Raw genomic sequence first — 20,678 nt, 5'->3', positions numbered from 1 at the left:
TATTTTTTATGTTTATTGACATTATTTTGGTTCCTTTTACCTATTTTATAACATTTTTATAATTAAATTTTATATATTTTTAATTATAATATTCTTATATACTTGTATAATCTTGATTTTTAGTTTTATTTAAAAAAAAATATATCATATTCTTAACTATTATTCTTTTAAATTTTGTTTTACAATAGTTCCTTTTTTTTACAATCTTTTTTCAGACATCTTTCACATTTTAAATTTTATACTTTCTGTACGTACGTATTACTCTGTGTGTTTTAAAATATTTGGATGTGTTTTTATGTGTATATACAATTTTCCTATGAAACATGATATTTTCTTTCGTTGATAATTGTGTGTATAATAATGAAATCTCCATGCTTTTTAGCAGCTTTTTTAATTATATTTGTTTCCAATTTTGATACTTATTTATGATAGTTTTATGATACTTATTTTTTCATCTTATAGATAATTTTTATTCATTTTTTTTATATATTTGTGATTATTTTTTGTGTGTATTTACCTATGTTTGGAAGGATGTTTTAATGAATTCTGTATTATATATTTTTGAGTATTTATTCTGTATAATAATTTTGTTCACACTTTTTGATATTGCAATTTACATATTGTTTATTATATAACCTTATTTTTAGATATTTTAAATTTTGTATACTGTTTTTATTTATAATCTGATTTTTTATATTGTTTTTCATTGTTTACTGTTTTTAAAGTCTGATAAGTTAATATGCTTAATTCTAGTTAATAAGTTTAATTCTAATTAATTATCTAAATTAAATATAACGATGGGAGGGGGGTAATTGTCGCGATCGTCGAATGTTCGGAAGGGTGCTACATTTCAAGATCGTCGAAAGCTGGGAGGGGGGTATTTATTACAAACGTCGAAAACTACTACCTCTGATTGTTCCAGTTCATCGCCTTCGATAGCCAATGTCTCCGTTACAAGTCCACGCTGATATCTTCGAATCAAACCATCAATGCTTTCAGTGAAATAAGCTGTTCCAGTTCTCAGATTTCCATCACTATGTTAAGTTCTGTCGTGCTGGTCCATCTTAGCACTGTGCCATCTGCTGTATGTTCTCCAGACTTTCCACATATTTCATTTTGGCCAAGTAGAGTAGTTAGAATTCAGTAGACTTACATGTGCAGTTAATTCAAGTCAAACATCTTGTTTTTATAAAATAGTATAAAATAATAAATAATTAATATAATAATAAAATAATAAATATAATAAAGTGGTAATATATAAAAAATATTTAAAAAATACTATCGAAATATAGATAGTTTTTGGATATTTTATCCTTATTTCTTCGATAAATATTCGCTCTTAAAACTTAATTTCCAAAATACATAAATAATTGAATAAAATAAGTGCGTTAAATTTGTCAAAAGCCGATTTATGCAGTTTACATGTAACTCTAAAAATTACCAAAACTTTTTTTTAAATGTAGTTGTTAATTTGTTTTCACTGAAGATTTTTTAGGTTTACTTTCTTCCTTTGGAAGCAAAATTAAAAACAAAGAATTATGTTTCCAATATGAAAACTGTAGTATTTTATGTAGCTTCTACTGGAAATATATTCTAATGTAATTCTTGAGGAAACACTAGAGGTACTTCATTTTCTTTTTTTCTTTTTTTCTTTCTTTCTTTTCTTTTTTTTAAAAAAATTTAATGTCCCACGAGTATGTTCCAAGACTAAGTTAGACGGTGATCATAATAAAGTACGAGATGATGGAATGAAGAAAGTAGGAGGAAACGGGAGGACCCCTGAAACGTCCATGACACGGTGTTTCTCCACCATACCAATAAGCCTAATTGGCGCGAGCTGGGATCAAACCAGGAATTTCATGCATTAGAGGTGAGTTCTCTACCACTGAGCAACCGCAATCTATTAAAAGTGCCTCATGATAAAATAATTAGCGTTTTCGCTTTTAGTTGGAAGATCCAAGTTCGTTTTCTTGTGTATTAATGCATGTGGTTGAGACCCCACACAAGCTATATATATCCTTACAAGTAAAATTGAACATATAGCTTTGGAACAATCAACTAATACCTACAAAGACAGTTTTCTAACATTGTTTCTTGACTTGAATTCGTTGTACATTGTGAGTGAAGTAGATAACGTTGCAAAGCCTGCATTAAAATAAATTGACAAGTAAAGTAGTTCATGGTACTGTAGATAATGCAGGTTCTAGAGGGCATACATTCATTAGATACGAACGTAGATTGTGAGTAGTGAATAGTTGATTATGAATGTAGCCCAATAAACTAAAATGATAAAGAAAGTAGATGTAGTAAACATTCCGTTACTGATCAAGTTGATCTAATTACAATAACAGTTCTAAATCAATGAAACGTTATCGATTATCAACTAATAACAACTGCTAAATAAATAAAAATGTTATCCTACAGAAACTGTTAACAATTCATCTATTATGCTCTCCAATTTGCTAGTATCCATAAAAGTTTAAATTGTAAATGAAATAAGTTTATTGTTCATCATTTCAGTTACTTGACTATAACATTTTAATCTGTTATTCCTAAAAGAGAAGTGAAGACAGGTTATCTTTATTTATTTGTTTATTTATTTATTTATTTATTTATTTATTTATTTTTATATTTATTTCTGAAATAGTATACCTTTATTTTATATTTAAATAATAATAATAATAATAATAATAATAATAATAATAATAATAATAATAATAATAATAATAATAATAATAATAATAATAATAATAATTAATAATAAACAATGTGTGTAATCTCAAAACAAGAGATTTAAACTTTTCATAAATACTTCTTAGAATAAAAAGGGCAGTCAAGTAGCAGATATTTTCTGACACGCTAAAGTATAGTGCTGTACCTTTGAGGTGAGTCATAAGAACAACATGAAATTAACATTTGAGTCATCAGTCAAGCAATTGTATTGTACAAAAAGTAACTGTTATAACAAATGGTATAACACAAAATAAAAGATGATCACTAACGGATGTTGTAGATACTGGTAGACTTCTCTAGAAATAAGACTTAGCACAGGAGCGCAAATAAGATTCCGATAGTCTTTTTTTTTTTTTTTTTTTTTTTTTTTTTTTTTTTTTTTTTTTTTTTTAACGATCCATTGTATTGCATGATTTTTACTCTCGCAAGATATAAATCTAATTTGCGTTCCTAAGTTGTTCCAAAATGAGCATAATTTTCCTAACGTGTTATCACCTTTCTTTACAGATAGGATAGCAATGGAGAAGATGAATCGAGTGCTTCAAGAGATTTCGTCTGCTCGCAGACGACTGGAAGAGACGACCCAAAGTGTCCTGGCAGAAGGAGAAAGACTTCGGCGTGTGCTTGAGGGACACGAGCCAGGCACCAGCAATGTTCACAGTCAGGTTAGCTGTTTCACATTATAATTAATTTAGAAAATAGTACCAGTAATTAAAAGAAGACCTCTATCTATATAAATAAAATTATGTGTGTGTATGTATCAGCTTAACTCTGGAACACCTGGACCATATTTAAAGGGGTAGGAACGGAGTTACGTCTTTCATAAATTTAACAACATCCCCTAACAAATTACTTCGTAACTTAAAACATGGTAATGAATGCCTACATAACAGGGGTTACGGGAGTAATCTCGCATTATATAAAAACGGATGTATGTGTATGTATGTATGTTCCAGCATAACTCCCCATGTGAGTGGTTCAAAATTTATGCTAAAAATAGAGCATTTTAGGTTTATTTCATCATTATATTTTCATTGAAATGTGTTTTTTCTGAAGCAAGGGAAACAGTTCGCCGTGCAAAGAATGGACATTCAGTTAGTTGCACATACCATACACCTTCTTGCAGAGCACCACCTTCAAAGTAATGACCTTAGACAGTGACGTACTTACGTCAACGTTCATGGCACTTGTCACAACAGTTCCGTATAAAATCTTTGTCATCTCCTTCAGAATACGTGTCACATAGTCTTGATTTCGTTAGTTGAAGTGAATCTCCATTCTTTGAATACCTGTTCTATTGAAGAAATCTTCCAACACTCAGGGTGAGGAACGACTGTCGTTTGGATTGTACAGGAAATACCATGATGAAGGCTCGGGTATTGGACAGTTTCATCTCATTTCTATTTAGTGACTGATGCTAACCTTTCGTACTGTGTAGACTAGATCGTATCGTCCCACGGAATATTTGACAGGTTCTAGTAGAATGTTCACAATACTCAGACGTTAGGAGTTACTCAGATTATGTAGAATAATTCCGTTTTTAAATTTTTCCTGTTACATGTTATTGTTATTCTTATTTTTACTTATTTTTTTAATATATATTTTACAATTTTGTCATTCATTCTTTTAGCCATTTCACCGACCCTGTTTTAATTTTTATAGTTTCTTTTAATCTCTTATTTTGTCATTTTATACTTAAACTTCAGTTTTTAGAGTTTTATTTTGAATTTTTAATGTACAGAATGTGTCAGTCATTGGCCCTACCTTTATTGGAACAAATAATGTTGCTGCTGACGTTCCCATTAAACTTCCAGTAATTAATCAATCACGTTGTTCAAAAGATATGGATCCTCGTTCACCTGCTAATTATTTCTCCATTGACCACTGCAATCACTCTTCCTGTTACTCATTGGTTAACTTCTTGGGAATAACATACTCATACACCTTGCATCTAAAAATCTTCCATTAAGACAGCGTAAACTAATTCTTGAGAGAGTCAAAGTACGTTTGTCACGTCATATATTGACTGATTGTGGTTTCATAGGGCCTCTTCCTGAACTCTGACAGTCATTTCTCTCGTTCCATGTACAATTTTCTCTGACAGTAATTAAATCATTTATTTATAGATATAAACCATAAGTCTATCTTCCTCTAAAAGAGTACATATAATAAAAATTCTACGATATGAGGTGCGTACCAAAATTACATGCCATTTCCTCATAATTCTTGCAGTTTTTATTTTCGAGAGAGATATATATGCTGCTGTCAGTTTTCAAAGGATAATTCCCGTTCACTTCTAGACGTCGTTGCAATCTTGGTATGTCGCTATCAAAAACGTCTGAGAACTATTTTTCTAGGGTGTGTTTTAGACACTGGAAAAATTTCAGTTCCGAGGGGACTTCTGGACTGAAAATATCTGTGTCGCAACGTACCGGTATCTTTCAGTTTCAAAACGGACAGAAGTCACTGAATCAGAGTGGATAAGGAACCCCTTCATATTCTTACTCTGTGAAAAGCCTTTTTCAAATCCGAGAGACCATCTTCTCTTTATCCAGCTGTCGAAGAGTCTAACGTGATTTGTCAAAGTTTTTTTCCACGATACAATGTGAAACTTTTCTAAGGTTACGGACATCTTCAAAGAGCAGTTTTCTCAGATAGTTGACATATTTTCAGTTGACACACAATCCACTTCCATATAGTAGAGTCTGCAAAGTGAGCATCCTTCCACTAGAGATGAATACACAACATGTAAACAAAATCTTTATTAAATACCTCTATGGTGAAATCAATCATTTCAGGATAGTATTAAAAAGAACTTTCTTTCACAGACGAATATATGAAAAACGAATATAGAAGCTTGAGATTTTGTAGTTATACCTTGAAGTCCAAAGTCAAACAATGTAAATTAGGTTAATACTCCGTTATTTGTTTTGTACTGTGGCGAAACGACACGTAATTTTGGCTTGCATGTCGTATTATTTGATTTTAGCTAGAAAAAGAATTTTCCAATTCTGAGAGTTTAGGTATCTAATTAAACTACTGGGGATACGAAAAAGTGGAGAAATTAAACAAACTTTTGTCAGAGAAATAGATAATCATTTGTTAGTAAAAGTAAGGGAAAACAGTTTACAAAAATCTGTATGAATCCTGTAGGTGGAAAGACATTGAAACATCTGGTTCCGTTCTGTAGCACTTACTTTTATGTATTAGCATTTTACATGCTTTCTTTCTTGAAAACCAACTTACAAATCTTCTGAATGCTGAGCTTTATGTGAGAGTAAATGTAGCAAATATTGAACCAAATCCGGAAAGAACTGTTCGAAAGAAAAAAGTTGTATGATTTTTCCCATAACATCTAGATTCTAGGACATAATTGTAGGTCTTATGGAAATAACAAATATAGATTGGTAATTGAGCCGCCTAATGGTGTGAAATAGCTACATTCTGGTCGCTCTTTAATATGACTCAAGTTAAACCTCAATAACTCAGACCCTAACTAAGCTAGGAATTTAATTTTGGTATCTATGTAACTCTGAAGGACGAGGCTTTCCGCCGATATGTATTTTAAGTATGTGGTGGATACCACGGCAGACAGGAGAGGGCAAGTACGTGTCCTTTTATTTTTTGCATAAGAAATTTGGGGATGGCATTCCTTCCCCTTTGGGGGTACACTCATAAAATACATATAGACGGAAACCTTCATCCTTCAGGAACACATTGCTACTAAAATTATCCTCGTAGCTTAATTATAGTCTGAGTTATTGAAGTTTAAATTGAGTCACATTAAGGAGCGACCAGAATGTGACTATTTCACACCATTAGGCGGCTGAAATTTTGCAGTACCTTCTTGTTGCACCCTGTATATTATAATTTATAAACAGAAAGCTTTGTACACATTGTTTATTTATTTCCTCTTTCAGGTTGACGAGTTCATTGCCAGAGGCATTAACTTCGTGGATTACTTGACAGAGGAGGAAGAGCGTTTAAGAGAAACCACCTTCAGGACAAGGTTGGATATAAGCGCATCCATTTTGCAGTTGCAAATGGAACTTGTGACACCTGATGTTGAGGTCAGTACACTTAGATTGTTCAAGACTGTATGATATGTGATTTAATGACAATAGTAAGGTGAAATGTATTAACCGAAAATGTTAGTGATATTTTTATCTTTCTTTAAAATTAGTTTATATGGTTCTTTTTTTTTGTGTGTGTGTGGCGACTATTGCAGTAGGTAATCATATGTAAATTAAAATATTGTGATAAACTCCACGATAAATGGATCGTACAAACCATATATAAACATATGCTCGAAAAGTAGGTATTCACCTATATGTTCAGAGACTGTATTCTATGTGCTGCGAGTAATGCTTTCTGCAAAGATTGGTAATCCTTTATTGTGAGCAGATTGCTTCCGCGAGCTATCAGGTTGGTAACCTTGAGACGAAAAGATGTCTCTATCTCTTTGCTGTTCATTGTTGCTCATCGCCTTTAAATGATTGAGACCGTGTCTTAACGAGTGAGTTCAGAATGATGTTACGTCGTGAGCATGGTGACAGTGAAAGACCAGTTTCCCATTAGATTTGTAGGTACACAGGTTCCTAATCTCCATGGAGTGATAATTAAGAAATTTACGGAGACTAGATCGATAAAGAACTATAAGAAAATGGTAGACTATCCATACGAAACGAAGAAAAAGTATATTAAGAGATAAACGATAGTTGGAGCTCTTAATAAACGATATATTAAGAGCTATGCAACGTAGTCGTAGCAAATACTGCGATGCTACATATTGTACTACTGCATGTTAGGTGTATAGTCTTTCCGAAAGTATAACTTAAAGGAGAAGTAACAAATGACTTTCCTGAAAATTTCTCTCCAAAATTATCGTATAAATGAAGAATTGAAACCTCAATTAGAATCGTCAAATAGATTTTTCTTGATACACTTTTTATTATTTTCAATAAATGATACATACTATTCAATTTTCCGATATTCTCTGAAAAAGGATGTTAGATAACCGAAACCGTTACAAATTATAATTTAAAATAAAGTGTGTTTTAAGCTTTGATCACTGTTTCTTTTGTTAAAATAATCAATCCAAAGCCATGGATAGTCTTACTATAATATTCAAGTTGTCTGCTTGAGCTCCTTCGTGGTTAGCGTACGCGTCTTTAGCGTGGGAGACCCGAGTTCGGTTCCCGGCGGGAGCTCATGTTCGGATTCAGTAGGTCCCGTCTCATATAGCCTCGCCGCTGAAAGGGGCGTTAAACTCAAAATCAACTGAACTCAACTCGTCTGCTTAACTCGATACAGTATATTGTTAAACTGAAGATTTAAAATTTCTTTGACATCCGTATTATACATATAACCGTAGCTTATTTCATGACTTCATTAATTTCGATACTCTTTCTCTGAGATTTTATTGCTTATCACAATGTTTCTACTGCCTTGCTAGCTTCTAAATTTTGACCTTACGATTACCGGTATGAAAAATAAATGAAATTTCTTTTGATATTTTAAAATGATTTCTTTCATATGAATCAACTATTAAATAATACATGTTTTTGTTTATGCAATATTTAGACTGGAACTTTATTATTATTGTTATCATTTTAAAAACTGAAATGAATTTTAGTTTTACGCCCAATGATTATGCTCTTTAGAGTAAAGGACGGATGATAAATGAAACTGAATGATTATGTAAGAATTGGTGGAATGAAAATGTAGGAAACGTGAAACTATGGATACGATATTATCTACCGTAAGTTTACATGATCTGTGATCGAACCAGAGGTAAGCGTTCCATCACTGATATCCCCAATATTTGATTACTATTCAAATATTTAACAGTTAGTGTACAAATATAGATAAGCTCTTTCTTTGATATATTTGAACATACGTAGTTTCTTTTAAAACAAAATGGTTAAATTTCTTCAATGTTGCCACTTACATTTCTTTCCTCTACATATATCAATGATCAAACCTTAAAGATTTATTTATTTATTTATAATTCTAAAAATATTAATCAAATAAAATTTATAGATGTTTGTACAGAGGTAATTAGATGATAAATTTTATTCTCAGAGATATTTAAATTTATTTTAAGTTACTTACTCGCATTTTTAAAATTTCTAAGTACATTATTACGGATGTAAGTGATTGGTGCAGCTAAGGTTCAATATTACAAAGTAACGCGCCTATGAAGTACTCGAACTTAAGCAAGGAAGACCCGGGTTCGATTTCCGGCGGGAGCTTCTGTGTTTCGGATTCCACGTTAATCAGTAGGTCCCGTCTCATATAGCCTCGCTGCTGGAAGGGACGTTAAACTCAAATCAACTCAATTGAACTTAAAAAAACGTGAAATGATAACATTGCAAATACTTTTGTCTAAGCTTTTTATTAATGCCTGTTTAAATCAGTTTTATGCAATTTGTATTTGAATAAACGTTCGACAAATGCATATAGTGTGAAATGGTTGTACGAAACTTTTGAACGTCAGGTTTGATCGACCGCCACAATGTACTTTAGAAAGGTGTTGTCCCGTACTGCAGTAGCCACCAAATACTCACATTACTCTTTCTTATTGACTTTTTTACTGTTCTGTTAAAAAATCAGAGACATTTGCTGTGAAGTTATATGTTTATCAAATTTCAACGATATTTTCCCATGTTCGCCTCATTCCTTGACGTTCAATGGAGTTCTGATCCTGTATCATCGTCAACACTTCTGCATCCATATCTGCAACGTTTCGATCAAAGTTTTATCCAATTTGTAACAAAGCTTAGGTTAGGATATTGCCCTATTTCGATATGTGTGTTTCGTACGATGACTTCACATTACATACATTTGTCGCAGGCTTACCCAGATACAGACTGCATCAAACCAGCTTAAATAGGCACGAACAAGAATCTTGGACAAAGGTGTTTCCAGTGTTGTTATATCATGGTAATATTTTAAAGGGAGGCAGTTGTATTTATAAAAGTTTATAGGGATACCTTGTACTTAAAACTTATATAAATACAGATTAACTTTAAGAAAATGAGTATAGACTTTGAATAGACGTTAACGCTGTAGAATTTTAAATGTATATAATTTTCTACATTATTATTATTATTATTATTATTATTATTATTATTATTATTATTATTATTATTATTATTATTATTATTATTATTATTATTATTATTATTATTATTTTAGGAGAATAGTTCTGATTCATCAGAAAGCTTCTACTCCATCGATTACACGGATATGACGTTAGAAAAGAAGAACCCGGATTTGACAGAAAGTGAGGAAGGTATCACTGGAGACAGTAGTAGCTGGAGTACTGCGTCTGAGGTATGTCTGCATCGAAGTTTCTACTGCTTTAGTACCTTGTAATTTTTATCTTAATTCTCTGTTCAAATCAAAAGTGGTAAAAGTCTAATATTTCCGGTTTCAACGCTGACCACCATAGAACCAAAACAGTAATAGATAGCGACAAAGTTTTTTTTTTTTTTTTTTTTTTTTTTTTTTTTTTTTTTTTTGCAATCGATTCATCGTCTCAAGGGAATGTGCTATCACTACCAACAACACTACGAAAACCGAGAGTGGTTGAAATTTACAAGTACTTCCGGTTTTAATAGGACTCTCCATAGAACAAAAGCAGTAAGAGATAGCAAATAATGGCTTTTTGATATGGATGGAGGAACAGGTCTTATTTTTGATCTTATTCCTCTGTTGGAACCAGTAGTTATAGAGGTACTACTTCAAGTTTAAGAATTAAATTTGTATAATTTGGAAGTCTACCGTAGTTTCACACGAAACTTGTTTGTTTAATAATATTTCGTTTATTTAATACAGTGGACCACAGTTCACGAATCCCTCTATTCGTGCAAAAATCGGTTCACGAACGATATTTCGGGCTATGAACACACTTGTATGCACGCTATCAGTAGTGCTTTCAAGCATTCGTCATAAACATTATTTGTCGTTGTGTGGTGTTCAAAAATTTCTTTGCACTTTTTTGTATTTTAGTTTTCATTATATCTAGTTTAGGATAATTTAAGAGTATTTTCATTTCTATTCTTCATCACAAAAAATATTTAAAAAGGTAAAAAGTTAAAAAAAATACATAGCATGTTTCTGCGGCCAGAATAGATCAATTGTTGTGTATATTTACATTAATTTCAATAAAAAAAAAATTAGTTTTTAATCACTTCAGCGTCCCAAGAATAGGTTCTATCTCCTCCCTTAACTATTTGTTCCAACTGAAAAAGGTTCAAATTAACTATTCAAAAACAGCTTACGAAACGGATTAAATTAGGGACCCGAGGGTTCACTGTATTTAATATGAATATGTAATTCTTATTCAAACATTTTATTTATTATATTCTGTAGTTGTTAAATATATTTTTCCAGTGGCATACGCAGAATATAATCAGGGGGGAGGGATTCAAGGACTCTATTTCATATATTTAATACTTTCAGGACAAGTGTGATTTTCATATATATAGGGTGCTCAAAACAACACCGTCAACGTTCAGAAGGTGATGTATCATTTGACGCTTATATGTATTAAAAAAAATACGTGAAATATGTTGTGGCACATCTCACCTTAGCATACGTTATTCCCAACACGAGGAACCGCGGATCTGGGGTTCCCTAATACTTCAGACGTCCCGCTTACGTATTCCGTATTTACTGTTGTCAAAGCTTACCTTTTGCCTACTTAGATGCACCTTTTAAGTCACAGTATATCTAAAAATTCTGTTTGTAGCATGTCTGGAATTTATGTTGTGAGGGAATCCTTGCGTACACCTCGCACATTACTGAAATAATGCATTATTGAATGACATGTGGCTTCCTTTACACTCATATGTAGCACCACTCCATGGTTTCTCTTGTTGCATTGTAGCTTTTTCACTTTGAGGCAGTCCTAGCTGTGAAACTAAGCAACTTTCTCCATAGGTCCATATGAATGTTCTTTATTAACTGTGTTAGGAATCACCTCTCAAACGTTGTACTTGTTGTTTTGAAACACGATATATTGGCCAGAAGAATGACTCACCACAAATAAGTATCATGCTTATGAATACACAAGAATATTCTCATTTAAATACGGATGTACATTGATATAAAGATACATTTCAGGTTAAAAATACATACAAAGGATACATTTCAGTGATAGAAACACAGTGAAGTATACACGCTTGAAAGCGAGTTCAATATTTGGTGTACAAACCTTTATTTTTTTTTAACGCTGCTTAGATACGAGAAGGCATGGACAGATACAATTTTTCACAGTATTCTGGTGAAATTTCTGTAACAGACGTGTTTTATAGCTTTTTTTAATTGAGAAACTGAACTGAGGTTACGTTCAGCCACTTTCCGCTTTAAAATTACCCAACAACTCCATCATGTTGGGAGTGGGTGCACTGGTTGATCTCCATAAACACTGGTAACTACTCGTTAAGCATATCGAGAAAGACAGTTCCATTCATTAATATCCTTTCAGGCATGAACCACAATTCTTTAGCAGAAATGGCACTCAGACCATGATTTTAGCAGCATTCTTTACAATGGGAATGATGTAGCGTTGAAAATCCCTTGTATTAGAAGGTCATCGTATGTATCTACAAAAGGTATAAAATTGCGATACTTGGGTCTCTGCCAAAAGTATAACTCTTTTCTATTGTTCAGTAGCTCATCCCTGATACTTTTTACAAAATGTCAATTGATAGGCAATGTTGTTGGTCGGCAATTTCGACTTTTTGGCAATCTTATAGGATTTGAAATTGGCACGTAATGACCTCCTGCGGATTGTCCTATGGTTAGGTAGATTCCTATCTTTTAGTAAACCAGCCTGGATTGCTTTGGCTGATCTTCTGGGTGACTTCTTTCCTGCCAAAAGTATGGCCTCATCCGTACGCTTAGTTGTGCACTTTTGACGTCCTTTTGGCTTTTTCGAGCCATAATTTCCAGTGGTTTGGAAATTACTTTTACTTATTGCTCTGGCAACTGTTTTTTGTACCAACCCAATCTGGCAGAAATTTGGCGAGTACTGTAGCCTTCTTCACTCAGAATCCTTATTTGTGCGTGTATTTCCTATGAAATTCTTTTCCCAAGCATAGTCACTATTATTGCCCTTCAACGAGAGTAGAAAAAGAACAGCACGCCTTCGGTACGAACAATACAATCTCTAGACACTTATGAGTTACCCACTATGAACAATTAACAGACTACCAACCTAGCAGACAACACTATCACCTGTAAAGAGAATGTCCACTACGTGATGGAAAAACACGAGTGAGTCATCCATTCTGGAACTTTCCCTTACATACGCCACTGTACTTCTCATTTCTTTCAAAAATTCTTTAATAATATTTGTTTTTCAGTTGTCACTTCTTTCCGGCTTTGCTATGTATGTCTTCGATAGGCGTAGCCCTGGTTTCCATTACAAATGGGAGTACAGGTGTAGACACTCGGAGAGTTATTTGAGTTACAAGGTTCAGCCTCCGATAAAATCACATCGGGAGAAGATGCACAGGCTGGCAGCAGCTCGTGAGCTGAAGTGATTACTCATAGCTCGTATTCTAATTTATCTTTTGGTCCAACTAGATTTTTTTTAAAGACTTCTATTGTGTTTACATATATTATTGATGGTTATCCAGTTAATGTGACTTACCTCTGTTTTCTCTTTCTTTGAATTAGGATCTAACAGCAGAGAGTAGTGTTGAGAGCTTTTTTTCTCCTTTTGAGTCAACCTCAGTGCTACCTGTACATCCTCAGTCCATGTCTGTACCATGGCTGAGAATGATTCTTGGGTATACACCTATATCATATTTCGCCGTTATTAGCGTTTCTACAGCCGAACGCATTAGAAGCCTGCTGATAATAGCAACTCCAGGTACCTTAATGCCTGGAGTACCTACACCCCACGTGGTTAGTTGGCAGACGATTCAGGTGGGGATGCCATGGAACATCGTGGACTTACCAGAACACGATTTCAGTGGTATTCCTCCTGAAGAATCGCCACTGACCATTTTCTTCAAATGTCTATGTTACCTGTGGCGCTTACTCCAGTTCAAGAGACGGGCAACACAGGCCATTACAGCTGGAGAAGATTTGGTGGAATCAGGTGTAGCTGAGGTTGCATCTCAAATGGAGGATGGACTGCACTCACGCACCGAGGAGGAAGTTGGCAGCCACAGGGAGGAAGAAGAAACAACTGGAGAATCGACCGTCATGGAAGACAGAAGAACTAAGCGTGTGTACGGTCCAGTTGTTCGACCGCCTCCCCGTTCCAGGTAATACTTCAAAGTCTTATTTGTTCATATATATTCTTCTGAAAATGGTTTGGGTTATGCACTTTTAACGACCGTAGTATTTCTCATGCCCAGCTTGTTAGAAACCTGAGAATTATATTAATGATGTAATAAGACTCAAAAACTTAATTGAAATTACTTACACTAAACTAATTTATTTTATTATTTGTTAGTGTACTAAATTGTATTTATGTTCACACGAATTCTAATTACTTTTTTATCTTAGACTTTCCAGGTTCCACAGGATAAGAAGCTTAATCTTCCGGCGGAGACAAAGCGGAACGGTAAGACAACAAAATAGAAATTAATTTTTAATCAATAGGAAGTTTCTTATTTTTATTTATTTATAATTATGAAATTTTTAAGTTTATTTTTTCTCTTTGTACTAACTCTAAGCGTAAAAGTTGTGACAAAAGGTTTAAATTGTTTATGTGAAGATATTAAGATAGAACTTCCGAAGAAACTAAATTGACGCTCACAATTCTTAATTTAAATTCAGGAATGCGTGTAACTATGCGTTAATGCCGAAATATTCAATGCAAGTCACCATCTTCTTCAGCGTATAATGGATCGTTGCATCAAGAAAATCACAACCCAAATATTCTTTGCAGATTGAAAAGTTTGAAGCAAATCATATCTACTATTTCGAGCTATCAGGGAAAGTGATATTATCAGCTGAGCTTTATTAGTTAATACAAACTTTTTTCTGAACTAATTGATTTTATTTTTATTTTTCACCATATTACCAGGAAGCATAACTACACAGATAAAAAGAAAAAAATTCTCACAACACAGATGAAACCCCAATAATTAATTGAAACAGAAACATTAATGTGTTATAAATTACCATATTTGCTACAAACTATCCAATGTTAGATGTAAGCTTAACCATACCTGAAATACTTTTTTTAATTATGTGATGGAAACATAAAATGTGATTAAAACGAGCAATGTGTTTTTATAAATAAATAACCTTCTGAAGAAGATGGAGATTCCCACTGAAAATTTCGGTATTGACAAATATTTAGATGCATTCCGGAGTTTAATTTAATAGCTCGTTAGGATATAATTTAACTCAGTTTTTTTCCTTCGCTGCTACCTCTCTGAAAAGGAAGAAGTGAAACTGTCATCCATACTTATAGTTTCGATCTTCTATTACAGAAATAAAGCGAAATCCACTAATCAATCGTACCTTATCCCAATTCTAGAATACTCTTAGCGTTTAATGAACAAAATGTTCACAGATGAGAAATATACCAATCGATAGAACAAAATGATATGTGTGACTTTACAAGATCATGCGTAGTTTTTGAGAAAATGAAGGGAAAAATAATTAATTTATAAACTTAAAAATGTATCCTGTACGAGAACTTGTTAAAGTGACCCTCCATTAAGCTTTTCTTTATGACATTGTTAATGAGATATAGTCCTAAATTATCATGAACTCTTAAATTTTTATTTTTATTTAACTAAAATATTGTCCAAAGATAAGACCATTGGCACAAATTCCTCTCAATCTTGGAGCTGGGGGGAATGTCTCCCCAATAATCCGATTTGAAATGTGTTTTTTTTTTTTTTTGGGGGGGGGAAATGTGATACTATTTGTGTCTACTACAAAGAAAAGTGAGATGAAATTGATGTCCCTTGCTGTATAATACACAACAGGTTCACCTCGAAAATTATTCATCTACCGTAATATGAGTCTCATCTCCCCTCCCCCCTTCCAGAATAAGCCTCAAATCTGCCGGCCTCCCAATGTTGAAGACACCTGTGCTCCCCTGATCCTCCACAGTATTGTTTTCCTACTTCATAACTATTTTGAACATCGCTTTAAAAAATGAACTGTCTTACTCGTTCCCCCCAATGTTGAAGACAGATTTGCACCGATGGAGAAGACAAATCGATAGATCCACGGAAACGAACGAAATAATGTCGTTATTTACAAATAATAAATGACTGTTTTTAATATGCTGGAAGAAATCATACTACACATGTGGCAAAATTCACTTGAAGTAGGAGATTGTACTTATTGTTGACACAAACACACTTTATCTATATACTATTGAATTCCCAGCTGTTAATGATGTTTATATGAGACTAGAGATATTATGTAGAAAATAAAAGTACAGGGGTATTGTTACAAGTAAGACGAGTCATTGATGAAACGGATTTGAACTGGAACTAAAATAACTTGATTTATATTTCGTAGGAGGAAGCAACACGAAGACGGACCACTCCACCACCAACTGAGGAACGAAGTCATCCCATCTCTCCTCCTGGGACCTCGCAGATGGAGCGTGAGACGATGGTCAAAGAAGTTTTCGTGGAGGAGATCAAGGAGGTAAACTGATTTATTATTTATTTATTGGTTGATTGATTTCAATGATACTAATAACAGTATTAGATTGAAGTCATGCAAATAGTTATTTTAATATTTACTTTGCAAAACTCGCCGGTGTTGAGATAAACCTAATATTAAAGTCGATGTTTAGAATACTCGGATGTTGCTTTCTTTTTAACCCAACAATCGGCACATGTATAATACCCTTGGTGTAACCACGTTTTTACCAGTGCGTTGCATCCCATTCTTCTAAAGGCTTTCCTACAAGAAGTTATTCTCAGAGGTGAGATACGAGTTTCAGCAAGGAGGGAGTTTCTTTTATCTGTAGTTACGTTATTTATTAAACTAATGCCTTCTGGCTTTGCGGAACTCTCAGCAATAACTTTAATTATTTTTCTTGCCTCCTTGATGATTTGATGAATTTCTGCTTTAGGAAAACCTTGACTATCAACAAACACTTGAAAAATTTTTAATGTGATGTTAATCATCTCTGAAAGCTGGAAAGGAAAGGGAAATAAATATATTAGATTCTCAAGAACAATACTAATTTTTTCTTTTTCATAAGTGCTCCTCTATTAGGTGGAGAGGTGATTTTAACAACCAGTTCGGGCGAATCAGTGCGAACTAGCTGAATGACATCACTGATACTGATTTTTTTTTTCCGAAACGCAAGTAGCTTAGAATTATCATTATATATAGTTTTCTATATGAAATTTCAAGAATAATAAATAATGCTTCTCTATTCTCATTAAATTTCTATTGTTTTATTATAGCACGAACGGCGACAGGAACCAAGACCGAGAAAACAGCGACAAGAGGTGACCGAGAGGTCACCGCGAGAAGTCGATGATGATAATCTGAGGGAACACCCAGTTCAGGAGCCGCCGTATCCATATCCCATATCTTGGCGAAGTAGACTTCTCTGTGTGATCAGTTGTGCAGCTAGATGCGTTGTCGCCCCGTTTTCGGCTTGTTTGGGCTTTGAAGTGGACCCCTGCGACAATTGGTGTAAGTTATTTTCATATTTTAATCTGTACAAATTAGTGTTATCACCATAAGAGTTATGATCATTAATCTTTATGAGTTAATCTTTTATGTACCAGTATACAAATGTTTACTTGGTTACACGGTGAAACCATGTTATAGCACTGATTACTGATGCTGTCCGTTGAACTGAAATGCAACTAATTCATACCTAGTCCAGTAGATTGCAACTTTTTGTGGCAAACAAGTCTAGTTGTCTATATTTATTTATTTATTTCAAATTATATATATATTGTTCAAATTATATATATTTCATTTAAGTTTTCTCTTTGTGAACGAGACTTCCTTCGAAATTGCAAAAGAACTTTTCGTGTTTACTGACACGTAACATCGTGACCCATCTGTCAACAGAGATCAAGCAACCTATTTCTTCCACCCTCCATTTTTTGTTGACACAATGTTGTACGTATCAAAATTCGAAATTGTCTTGATCATAGCAATAAGAAAATGGTAGTTTTCCTCTTTTAATAGTCGCAGTTGGATTTTCACATTTAAAAAATGATACAAAAAGTGCTACTATTAAGCAAGTGAACACGGTAGTTTGATTATAAATGTTTAGGTCATTAGCGAAGCCATGACTACTTATATGTCGGTCTTACTCGACTTTTGCCCGAATATCACCCATTTTTTGTATGATTGGATGCCTACTGTGAGGAGCATCTTGGATATAAAAATTTCCACAAAGAAAGTGATTGTTATCTTATCTTGCCCATAAATAGCACAAATTTCTTAAAAGGTCTGTGCAATATTTTCGTCTTTACTGAAATAAAATTGTAAAATGTAGCGCAGTTTTGCGGGAAGTTCACTTATCTTAACGGTGCAGTACCTTACGTCTAACTAACTTACTTTATGGCCTATTGAACCCGGAGGTTCCATGCCACGTTCACAGAAGCTTTGCACTGACTCCTATCCTTAACCAACTGAATTCAGTTTCTACTTTATATTCCTATTTCTGCGAGATCCATTTTAATATTGCCCTCCTATCTGCGCCTAAGTCTTTCTAATGGTTGTTTTCCGATTGATCTTCCAGTCAAGACTTTGAAAGCGTTCCTGCTTTCTTCCAGCCTGGCTACATGACCTGTCCACCTGACCCTCTTAGATTTGATGACCCTAACAATGTTTGGTAAATCGCATAAATTATGTACTTCCTCGTTATGAAGTTTCCGCCATTCCCCTTTTCCGTTCCTCTTGTGTCCGAATGTTCTTCTTAGGATCTTGTTCTCAAATACTTTCAATCTACGTTCTTCCCTCAGAGTAAGCGACCATGTTTCGCAACCATACAGCACAACAGGTATGATTATCATTTTATATATTTTAAGTTTCAAATTCCTGGACAGAATTCGCGACGACAAGAGATTTTGAACTGAATAATAAATAAATATAGATTTTGAACTGAATAAGTACGAATTCCCTGGTTTTAGTCGATATTTAATTTCTTCGTGAATATGGTTTCCATCTATTAATATTGATCCTAGATATTTGAAAGTATCCACTTACTTCTAATTGTAAGAATCCCATAACTTATACATCTACTAGCTTCAATTATCAACTGTGAAATGATTTTATGCCGGACACGCTGCGACTTATATACCCAGAGACTTGAGACAGTAGCTCCATTTTGCACGCAAAAAGCCTTATATAATACTGTATTCAACGTGTAACCTTCCTCTAAATATCATTAGTCCCCATGAGTACTAATAGTTCCCAGATGAACCCAAGTACAAAAACTGAAATTAGAAATAATGCTATTTAAATTGTATAAAATATAATAATTCAAATCCTCATTATTTTTATATTTTTGTTCATTTTAGATCAACGAGAGGAAAGAAGAAGAAGGTGGGAAAGAGAGTATGGAACCAGGGATCTTCCTCCCAACTTACTTCATCTTCGCCATGAATCTCAGTGTGGCCGCTGCTTCAAGTTTTATTTTTGTCCCTGCTGCTGCTGCATTCCTTGGTGCGACGAAGAGCGAGAGTGCTTCCTCTAAAGAGGAATTGAGGTAAAAAGATAAGCATTTCTAAACATAATATATCTTTCGTTTTATCAATTCGCTTTAATGTCCTTATCTGTATTATGTATTTGTAAGTCTTCGATATTTCTCTTTGACGTCTGTGTCTCGGATTTTCTGTATTAATTGTCTGCAGTTATGATTTCGGGTAATTTGACGGACTCTCAACTCGGCGACTTTTGAGAAATATTTCATCTTTTTCAATCCTTTAGGTTGTCATTTTGCAGAAGGGTTAAGTATTATGTTAAGATTAAATAGATCTTTATTACCTATCTTTTTGCCTCAGAATATTCCAGTTCCTCACGAACTAAAATTACATCCATTAGACCAAAGGATGATTTGTATATATATGTGTATATAATTTATGTAGTAATTGTAGTTACTCAAAATTCAATAGTAAGCTTTTGCTAATTCTCAACAAGTCGTTTTGTAGAATCTAATACAGTGAAACCTCACAATAACGGACACCTTCATAATACGGACAGATTTTTTTTTTAATCCCGTTAAAACTGTTTGTATTATAATAGGACAGGAGCCTCAGCAGTCTTATTTTCCCCTAATGCTTTAGTAAGCTCATTGTTCTCAGTTTATACATATTCAGCACAAAAATGCTCCCTTCAATTTAAAAATAAAACGTGGTCACGCTAAGTAAACAGAAATTCTCTTCTCTACAAAACATCTTTCAAATTCAATCTCAATAAATTGGTGAACCACCACACACAACATTCTTCATTTTCCTGTACATCTATCCAAACTAAATTGCTTCCTGGCGTTACTCCTTCAACACTTTCTATGGTGGAGAACCAATTATAAGACCAAGAATTCTACACGAAATTTCTTTTCTTCCCTGAAAAAGTCACTACTTCTGTTTCCCTTGGTACTTGTATCTTCCCTTGCAACCCCACATAAACACATCTCTTCAATGATACTTCTATTTGTTTACAAAACGAATTCCTGCTTTACTCCCCCAACAATTGGAACATGTCTTCTCTGTAACTGTCAACTTTCATTTACAGACAAATAATTACGTCCTATCAATGCCCGTTATTCAAAGGTATCACTGTAGTAGGAAGATTTCTGCATGAAGTTTATATTGTATTGAGTTTATAACAGTATTTAATGATTATTGTTACACTTCTATTCTTCAAGAAAACAAAAATCATCATTACTTAACCTCAGAAGATCAAAGAATGTTTCAAATTGTTTCATGTAAGTTTCATATAGAACCAGTAGTACAGGACTTGTT

The 20,678-nt window shown here is 33.6% G+C and overlaps 1 protein-coding gene across 1 annotated transcript in view; it reads left to right on the top strand.

Moving 5' to 3' along the window:
• Positions 1-19,902, top strand: part of LOC145665943 (uncharacterized) — a 30,265-nt gene extending 10,363 nt beyond the window's left edge. The window contains exons 2-9 of the mRNA XM_081733048.1: positions 3,241-3,398; positions 6,654-6,803; positions 9,934-10,071; positions 13,426-14,021; positions 14,266-14,323; positions 16,249-16,380; positions 17,154-17,388; positions 19,236-19,902. Of these exons, the coding sequence (XP_081589174.1) occupies positions 3,241-3,398; positions 6,654-6,803; positions 9,934-10,071; positions 13,426-14,021; positions 14,266-14,323; positions 16,249-16,380; positions 17,154-17,388; positions 19,236-19,411 (1,643 nt within the window). The 3' untranslated portion in view covers positions 19,412-19,902. The remainder of the gene's footprint in view (positions 1-3,240; positions 3,399-6,653; positions 6,804-9,933; positions 10,072-13,425; positions 14,022-14,265; positions 14,324-16,248; positions 16,381-17,153; positions 17,389-19,235) is intronic.
• The last annotated feature ends 776 nt before the right edge of the window (positions 19,903-20,678 follow it).

The sequence above is a fragment of the Thermobia domestica genome, chromosome 12, assembly GCF_964235325.1.
Source record: "Thermobia domestica chromosome 12, izTheDome1.hap1.1, whole genome shotgun sequence".
NCBI classification, from domain to species: domain Eukaryota; kingdom Metazoa; phylum Arthropoda; class Insecta; order Zygentoma; family Lepismatidae; genus Thermobia; species Thermobia domestica.
The sequence above is the reverse complement of the archived record's forward strand: the minus strand, read 5'-3'. Positions and strand labels throughout refer to the sequence as shown.